A 10,061-nucleotide genomic window follows, 5' to 3' on the forward strand; every position below is an offset into this window, starting at 1 on the left:
CACACCCACACACACATCACGGAGTCTGTCGAGAACAGGGCTCCAAAACACACCATCACACTGTTTACTCTGACACCGGTGTTGATTTCTCCATGACAACGCATCCTGTAGTTAATGCCAAGGTCGAGTCTACACACTGAAGTCTATTATACGCTAAATTAGACTTCATAGGGCTGCACTTTATACTGTGATGACTGCTATAGAGGTTTCACTTTCTCTTATGTCATCATCTGACATGGTGGAGTGTATGACATTCGGAATGAAGTAAGTACGGTGGCTCGGTAGCGCACAAGACAACGAAAGTGAAAAAGCAAACATAAATTAACAACACAGCGGAATCAAGCCGCGACGCAACGGAAATGCGCCCGACCACTAGGGGCAGTATCGGCATGGAAAAGCCAGATATCTCAAGTGCTAATGCATGATATTTTGTTAAACCTTGAGACATGAAAAGAGACGTCATGAACTGATCATCTTAATGGGCCAATGCATTATTTTCAACTTAAACAATTTAGCTCTGCTCTTGTGTCACGAATCGACCCATTAAGATTACAATTAAATCCAATTACGTACATTAACTTATACAGAGAATCTCATCAAGTCCTGAGGTTTAATAAAAAAATCGTGCAATAACACCAGAAATATCAGACGCTTGTCCTTAATGGCCAGGAGCATTCTGTTTGTTAGGGCTTGATTACACTGCGTTAACTTATGTTCGCTTTTTAACCTTCGTGGCGTTGTATAAGTAAGAATTGTGAAACGCTACACATTTTATTATTGTATTCCTAAGTTCATCCTAAGTGCGTGCAAACTTTTGCACTCAACCATAAACGCACGAGTTGAGATCAGATTGTTCCTTATCCAAATATTAGGCTAATATCCAGCCAGAGATCAGATATTAATGCATGATATAAATGAAGCCATATGTGTTCCTGAGTGCTTTCTGTTTTTCTTATCACATCTGGAAAATGAAACTTTAATGAGGGATCTAGAATTGTCCTGCAATCAAAAAAAATATCCATCACGCAGGCTAACGTTAGTCATCCGCTTTCTGTTTTTCACAATTTTCCGTCATCTGGGAAATCGGGAAACGCTTCGTTTTCATCTCGTCTGTGGAAGCAGTGACAAGCCCCTTATCTTTGAGGAGTACAGACCGTTAGCGTGATCAGTTATAATAAATCATGTCAGCGTTAAAAAAAAAAAAAACACCCTTCAGATACTTCGGCAAACACATCAGTCGGCAGGAGATTAGACCTGTTTTCGGTTAACAAAAGAGAAAAACGGCTAAACACACAGAGCAGAGGCAGCTTCGAATCCAGTGTGGGCGCACACACATTCCAGAAGCTTGAGGAAACGCTCAAGAATAAGAGAGTGATCAGTGAAAACAAGGAGATATCGTGCTAGCATCGATTTTCTGATTACAGGTATCCAGGAAATTATTCAAGGTCATCTCTGACCAAAGAAAATTGCTATTAGAAGCTAGCTCAGTGATATATATATATATATATATATATATATATATATATATATATATATATATATATATTGTTTGTTTGAATACCTTAAGTTTTACCATTTCAACCCAATTCCATCAAAGCTAACGCCTACCAACCTGGAAAAGTGAAGCAAGCGTCGCAAGCTAGATCAGTTTTCCACCTGCGATACAAATGGAAAACCACATGAAAGTCCATGAAAGTGGATAAACACACACCTACAGATAGATATTAAGACTGAAAGTGCCAAAAATTCTGATATATACTCTATATAAGAGTAAAAGAATACATCAGAGAGTTTGTATCCATTTTTTATTTAACATTTATAAAGTAATATTGTTCAAAGCAAGATCAAAAATATTAATTAAAGCATCCAAACACACGTTATTAATGTGAGTATTGTTATTACAAAAAAAAAACAAAACAAACCAATAACCCTCAAAAGTTCATCTCAAAGTACTCTTTGAGATAACGCTCAGATCTGACTGCTCAGATAGCGCTGATTAATTTGAATGATTTTCTAACACGTTCTAATATGTTTTCATTTCTACCGTAATAAACGATAAATCGATTTTAAAAAACGTGTAACTGTTGAAAACGTGAAGATTTCTATAAAGAGACATTTACTTAACGTTTATGGAATGAGTCTCCAGCGTCGGCGCTTTATAACTGTAGAGCCGTAACTTGAAATTTCTCCCCATACAAGAAATGTTTTATTCCTTATTTAAGTCTCTGTAAACAAATACACAGTTGAATATTGAAGAGATTAGATTTATAATCAAGAGATTAGAGTTAATATGATGAGCTGGTATCAGTGCAGTCATGATCCCATGTAACAGTGTAGAAAGTAGTGAAAGTTCGGCCTCAGAGAACGATGTACGTGTTTCTACGGTTACTGAGAATCCTCTCACTGCCGGAGAGCCATTGTCGGACCCTTAATCAAAGACCTCATGCTCTGTATTTAGAGTTTTGGATTGGACACGCGCGTGTCCTGCCAAGTGAATAAAAATGGATGTGGATCCACGTGATGACACTAATCGCACGAATAGACTCGCTAGTTTAGCTTACTGGATTTCACATTTAATTATCCGAGACTATAAACACGGCCTCTCCGTTACTCTTCTACTCATCGCAACGACTAACCAAATGACAAAAAATGTCAGTCTAAGCAAACTTTTTTCTCATGGCACTGTATGAATGTACGTTTTGGCCACGTATCAAAGGCGTTGCAGGTTTATACGGTTACCGCGCATGACGAATACATCGTAGCGTATTAAGTATTAGTGTTAAAGGCTGCGCTTCTTTACATTGGAACGGAATGAATTGAAAGGCTTTGGCGTTTCATCCGCTGAATGTAAAGCCACGCTGCTACTCTTCTGGGGTGGGGTCAGGATTCATTAGGCCTTCGGCATTCCCATCTTGGAAGAGAGGACGAGTACGGTGCCTCAGAATCACCAGAAAAAGTCTGATCGTGAAGAAAACGCAGGCCAGCGCCAGGAGAACAGCTGCGGATTAAACAGATGAGATAAGAAGGTAAAGGAAGAAGCACGCGTGGAACATCTCAAACTGACGCTGAGAAACAGCCATGTTCCGGACGCGTTCCTACATCTTCTCGGATCAAACTAGCTAAAGCCTATAAGCCTTTCGCAGACTGAAACAGGGGGTGGAGCTTATTTCAGGGTCAGAAAAATGTAAACAGAGGCCTGAAACACTAAAGAAAACACGGCTTCCTGTTAGTCACAGTGAAAGGGAAACGACCTCCGTGCCTGTCAATCCCAATGAGGCGTGGCTTGTGTGCCTGTCAGTCTTATTGAAGGGGGTGTGGCTTCTGCTACTGTGAGTTCAGCAAGGAAGGCTCGTCAGAGAGTGAAGTAGGTGTGGCTTGTGTATCTATCAGTTCCAGTGAAGGAGGCGTGGCCTCTGTGAATGTCAGCCCCGAAGAAAAAGGTGTGGCTAGTGTATCCATCAGTCTTAGTGAACAAGGCGTGGCCTCTGTATGTCAGTTCTAGTGAAGGAGGTGTGGTTTCTGTGAAAGACATTCACAGCGACGAAGGCGTGGCTTATGTGCCTGCCAGTACCAATGAAGGTAATGTGACCTCTCTGAAAGTCAGTTACAATGCAGGAGGTGTGGCTTCTCTGCCTGTTAGTTTCAGTGAAGAAAGCATGCTCAGTCCTAAAAAAAAAAAAAAAAGAAGGTGTGGCCTCTACGTCTGCAAGTAGGGAGGCGTGGCCTTGCTGCTCGTCAGATCTAGTGAAGTAGGCGTGGCTTGTGTGCCAGAAAGCTCTGTGTGGAAACACTTCTTATCGCTGGCACACATACTGTCACGGACTCACCTGAAAACACGGCGTTTCTGCCTGGAGCTGCTGCATCGTAGTGTTTGCTCAGGCTTCCACTCAGCGCGAAGATGACGACGGGGTAGACGGTCAGAATGTAGCGCACGTGCTTCTCGATCACAAAGTTCTCAACAGCAAACCTGCACATGCGAAAACGACATTTGACACAGTACAAAAAAAATATTTATACATCTAAATCGTCAAAGGAACATTAGCCTCTGTATGAGGACGGACCATACAACCACTTCTAAAAGCAGAATGCACAGAGAAACAGTGGCCGCATTCGTCGGGGACATGGATGTCATATCCAACACCACGGTCAAGTTGAGGAGCGTAGCTACGGTCGTCCATGTTGCGTAAGTGGCAATACCGTTCTGAACCTGAAATACACAAAGTGAGCTGAACATCACATCTGCTCTATCACACAACAGTGCGCCATGATACAATATTACGATGAGGGAAAATAATACCGGTAGCATCAGGTTATTTTATTATAGAAAACATTATTACCAGATGTGGAGCATCCATTCACGTATGCCTCAGTGCTCTCGAACAAGTCAGTATACTGTTTAATTAGTATGATCATTATATTGTCAAGAACTAACGCTTAAGGGCGATACATATACATATTTGTAACAGTAAAGCTGTAACTTGAATTTTTCCAATAGATGAAATGTTTTATTCCTTATCCATATCACTTCACCACTAGTACTGAGGTTATTTATAGACGTGCAACGTCTCACAATACACACACACACACACACACACCAGGACATAGATGCAGAGGAGATCTGTGGGATGGTTCTGTTTGAGCCAGGCTCCGTGAGCTCGCAGACCGACACAGGAGAAGAAGATCAGGAGGTAACTGGTGAACGCAATCAGAGCTAAACATACTAGTGCTGAAATCATCAACCTGCCGAGAAGGATAACACACACACACACACACACACACACACACACACACAAGGTATCAGCTCACTACTACAGTTCACTCGTCAGGGTTGCCAGACACGTTCCAATCAACCGTTACATTAGCATCGGCATGGTGTTACTTCCAGTGTAACATAACATTTGAATAAAGCTGTGTTAAAACCATGTTGTTGATGAAATAGGTTTTTCACAGAGGTCGATAAGTGTCTCGTTAATGAGTAAATCTATTCACAGACAAACTACAAGCACAGTTATATTCTAAAAGTAGGACTTTACATACCTTTTATATAGTTGAATATAAATTTATTTGTAAACTATACTATGCACTATATACTATACAATTTATACATTATATTATGCACAATACACCTTTTATCTTGTTATATTATATGTTACTTATATATATATATATATATATATATATATATATATATATATATATATATATATATATATTTCTTTATCTGGCTGCTTTGTTGTTGGTTCTAACATACGAAATTCATTAGAATCTAAAATATTTACGTTGAATTTGGACAGTGACATAATTTTCGTACAGTTTTTGCCTCAGTACACCACCACAATGGATTTGAAATGGAGCAATCAAGATGTTATTGAAAGTCTACGCTTCAGCTTTAATTCAAGGGGTTTAACAAAAAAAAAATTGCATTAACCGTTGAGGAATTAAAGGCTTTTTTGTTTTTGACATTTTCTAGATGTTTTCTAGCAGGTCTAATTTGATCTTTCTGTTCTTGAGTCTTAGCAGAGGTTCGCATCTCGAGTCAAACCGTCTGTATTTACATTCATGACCGCATCTCTTGATTGTACATATTAACAACGGTGCGCCTGCTTCCTCCAGAGTGTTCTTGACTCGGACTGATGTTCTGAAGGAGTTTTTCTTCACCAAGGAAAGAATCATTCACTTTAGTTGTCTTCCAGGACTTCTGGTGTTGCTGAGCTCGCCAGTGCGTTCCTTCTTTATGAGAATGTATATGAAATTGTTGATTTGGCCACTCCTCAAATTTCTGCTATCTATCTATCTGATAGGTCTGTTTTGTTTTTTCAGCCTAACGATGTTCTCCTTCACTTGCCCCGACACCTCTTTGAGAGTTCCCATGAACAGCTACCGAACGCAAATTCAACGCTGGGAATCAACTCCAGAATCGTGGAATCTCCTTCATTCGTCATAAAATAACCAGGAAACAGGCCACACGTGGCCCACGAGACGGCTCATCGGTCAGCTGTCCAATTACTTTTGAGCCGTGAAAATGCCTGTAAATATCGAATACTGTTAACGCGATATTTCTGTTAACTCGTACTTACTCTCGGTCCCATAGCAGCAGCCAGGTGATGTTCAGGAGCATGTTAATCGTCCAGGAGAGATAAAAGCCGTAAGGAAGAAAAGCAGGACTGCAATACATCCATCCGGTGGCAGTCCTTCGTACAAAACATACAGATGTTTAAACCATGTGCTTTGTTTTTCCTTTATCCTTAATATAAAGAATTCTTGTTATTTTCTATAACACCAGCTTTTACAGAAGTGAAGCTGAAAATTACACGTTTATATGAACGACGAAAATGTCCAGAAGACACTGTATTAAAAAAAAAAACACTGTGTCGTTACTTAGCAAAGAAGAACGTACAATCGTAAACAAAACAAAACAAAATAAATAAAAATATGCTGAGGTTTTCTCTACAGAGGCGTTTTGTTAACGTTTACGGAAGGAGTCTCCAGTGTCAGTTTTCTGTGTCTTCAGAGAAAAAAAACCTTCAAGCAGGCCGGTCAGAGATCGAGTGTTCGTAGCTGCTATAACGTAAATACTAACTAACTAACTATACATGAATGGATCAAAAGAATGACGCGTTCTTAAATAAATAGAAAATCGTCATACCGCTGCCGTAAAAACGGAATAAAACCCTTGCCGGTATTGCGATAATGATCGTCTCGAGCCGCATTACACATGGTAGTGGATTCTTTTCCTTTAACAGCACGATATATTACACAGTTCGGTCTGAAATCATTTCAAATAATATAAAGGCGTAACGCTATTGTACATCAGCAAGTCTGTTTAATATCAGGGAAGATCTGAATGTGGTTCGAGGAAAATATTTACACAAAAGACTCATTACATTACAAGCATTACATTACATTAACATTAATAGCCTCAGAGCTTCAGTGCGAACCAAAGAAACGTCCAAGCACCAAACACGTCTCGGTCAACTAGATTTTTCTGGATTGTTCATTGAATGAATGAATGAATGAATTTGTTTAGACTAACTATTCTAGCGTAGGAATCGATCACTTGCGAATTACCATCTGCAGACCCAGCTGAAGAGATACACGTTCATCAGCAGAAGCCAGGTGTAGATGATTCCCCATATGGAGAAAGTCCAACCCGCGGGAGTGATTTCTGTGTCATACAGAGCGGACACGTTTCCTGTCCTGTGCAAAAACGGTCCTGAAAAACAATCACACAACACATACAGTATAACACGTTTAATATTTACGAGGTATGCATGTGATTAGTATAGACTGCCATTCAAACACAATCCTAGCTTTAAATGCACCATCACGGTGTTACAAATTAACCCTAGGGTTAGTGATTAAGCTAGCCATTAGGAATGATTAACTCGTTCATTGTCAAGTTAAAATACTGCTGAATGAGCAGGTAAAAATTTAATTTTTTTAAGTGTATATATTCAGATATCATACACTATACTAAAAGATTACATAATCATCACCATAACATTATATAATGGCATGTGGAGCGTTATAAAATACAAAACACTCTCATTAGATGTTATGAAATCTGGCAAAAAGTTTACACTCCTTGTATCCTGGTGAACAAATATTACATTATTATATACACATATATATATACTTAATTTTTTTAAAAAGTAGAAATCTTAAAAATAAAAAAATTACAATTATAACGATGAATATTTACGTAAATGTGCTTATCAATTTAGCTGATATTCACAGGATGAAATGAAGTCCTATAAACCAAAACTAAACTTTTAAATATTTTTAGATATACAGTATGCTTGAAAGTTTGTGAACCCTATAGAATTTTCTTCATAAATATGACCTAAAACACAGTGAAGGCCATCGTCAACAAATAGAGAAAACGAAGCACTACAGTGAGTGACATCACCGAGACCAGGACGTCCCTCCAAAATTTACAAAAGGACAAGACAAAAACTTACCAGGGAGGCTGCCAAGAGACCAACGGCAACACTATAGGAGCTGGAATATCTGACGAGTGCTGATTACCCTCTCTGGTTTTTCCTATTTTTCCCTAAAATCTTTCTGATTGTTTTTCCACTTACTTTTTATAGGTTGTAGTTTCACACCGAGGGTAGAAAAAGTTCTGACATGACTTACCTTGGTTTTTATATTTTTTACATCCCAAAAACCTGCTATTTTAACAGGGGTGTGTAGACTTTTATATCCATTTTAGATAGATAGATAGACAGACACAGTCTTCTGAATAAATGTGAAAATGTCAGTTCAATTCTGGAGTATTAACAGTACAACGTATAAAGTGAATATAGCTTCATATACACAAAATCGCAATTAAACAGACATATGAGGTTAAAATTTACTTGCGTCAAAGTTAAAAAGTGCTTACATTTATTTATTTGGCCTGCTGGCTAAGCTAATGTTTAATATTCCCATTGGAAAGAATGCTAAGGTGGCATTAGCAACAAAAACATGCCAGTTAGCAGATTTTCCCAAGCTTAACTCTACCTCGACATGCTTGTTTACACTAATGGTGAAATTTTTAAAGGCCAATATTGCGTTTTGACGTGGGAGGAAAGTAACGCATCCTGTACAAATCCTTAATAAATCCGACAAAAGAGAACATTTTACAAAAGCAGTGAGCCGTTTCCTTCGACAGTGATGTGAATTTGAAAGGATGTCTCTATTAAAAAAATTAATAAATATTTTAAGTAAGCGAGAATGCAAAAGAAACACCGCCGTGATGAAGTACAGTTTTCCACCACGGTTATAACCGTGTATACTGTTATAATCCTTGTATTAAATGTTCGGTCATACCATCCTCTAAAAAGAATAAAAGAGTAAAGGAATGAAAGACCCTAACCCTAAGTGATTAAAAGATTTCATATCAACGTAAAGATCGATGCTGACAAATGAATCGCGTACGTTTCACATGACTGACACGTGATCACGTGAAAAATACGTGAATGTATGATTTTCACCTTTTTATAAGTCCTGAAAACAGTAAATCCAAGACTACGAGATTTTGCGATCGCAGAAATCGGGGCAAAATCAAGCCAACGCCGCAATATTCAGAGAAGCCTGGAATTTTTCGATTTGGGCCGAGACGCGTCATGTGACGTCATCACAACACGCATTCAGCCAATACGCTCTTGGGTTCACGCGTATCGAACACGAGTACAGCTAAAAGGTCTCATTTACCAACAAGCATCACTGCGAAAGGCCGTGCAAAACTATTTTCGGGGAGCTTCCTGCAAACAAAGCACAAAAAACTCTAAAAGTTGCATTCGGAAAATTTGAAGAAGAAAGAAAAAAAAAAAAAACCGGCGGCAAAATCCGACGTCTTTGACTGCAACGATCACGAAAATAAACCGCTGAGACATTTCTGCGAGTTCAAGTAAACATGCATCACATCTATGTGAATAATGCGATCATGTGAAAAATAAAATGTGAAAACGCGTGCACTAAACGTGAAAAAGTCCACGTGTGAAAATAAATTACCTGACATGTCTAGTGGGTTAAGTTTACATGTAAAGGGCGTGTGACTTTTCTGCGCTCTGATTGGCTAATAGCTAATGACAATCCTTACACAGGGGGCGTGGCTTCTCAGAATACAGATGGGGTAAGAAGGAGCCTGCTGCGTTACCAACCTCTTCCCGATCCAGCCAAGGCGTTGATGGCCAAAGCAACGATGTAAACCACCAGAGAGACAAGAAGAACTAAAATCCGCCCGATGTTATGCTCCTCCATGATTGCGCTTGATTTAAACAAAAAAAAAAAGATACGATAAAAATAAATTAATAAATACAATTTTTTTTCCAAAACCGACGATAAAAAAAGCGTCTTTTTTTCAGTTTGTACACCAAACCTGACTGATTTTCCTCCGAATTTCGATTAAAATGTAATTAGTTTGCTGTTAACACGCTGTATATCTGCACACAACAGCACTGGATATTAATTCTCCCTGTTATTTAGTGTAAACTGAGTTACGTTAACATTAATATCCACTAACGCGTCACTGTTTACTTTCAGGTTTCGTAACTTCTCTTCTTCTTCCGCTTTTA

The 10,061-nt window shown here is 38.9% G+C and overlaps 1 protein-coding gene across 3 annotated transcripts; it reads right to left on the reverse strand.

Moving 5' to 3' along the window:
• Positions 1-1,791: 1,791 nt before the first annotated feature.
• si:dkey-29d8.3 (uncharacterized protein LOC556220 homolog) lies at positions 1,792-10,061 on the reverse strand. Of its 3 annotated transcripts, XM_017495974.3 has the most exons (8): positions 9,866-10,060; positions 9,648-9,754; positions 7,069-7,213; positions 6,078-6,191; positions 4,596-4,740; positions 4,062-4,207; positions 3,828-3,967; positions 1,792-2,998 (listed from the first exon to the last, which is right to left on the reverse strand). In XM_017495974.3, exons 2-8 carry the CDS (start codon positions 9,745-9,747, stop codon positions 2,862-2,864), a joined length of 927 nt encoding a protein of 308 aa, XP_017351463.1. In that variant the 5' UTR covers positions 9,748-9,754; positions 9,866-10,060; the 3' UTR covers positions 1,792-2,861. The 3 variants fall into 3 exon arrangements, with proteins under 3 accessions (XP_017351463.1, XP_017351462.1, XP_047018477.1); XM_017495973.3 differs by having other exon boundaries at positions 9,648-10,060; XM_047162521.2 differs by lacking the exon at positions 1,792-2,998 and adding an exon at positions 3,005-3,666 and having other exon boundaries at positions 9,648-10,061.

This window comes from Ictalurus punctatus, chromosome 20 (genome assembly GCF_001660625.3).
Source record: "Ictalurus punctatus breed USDA103 chromosome 20, Coco_2.0, whole genome shotgun sequence".
In the NCBI taxonomy this organism is placed as follows: domain Eukaryota; kingdom Metazoa; phylum Chordata; class Actinopteri; order Siluriformes; family Ictaluridae; genus Ictalurus; species Ictalurus punctatus.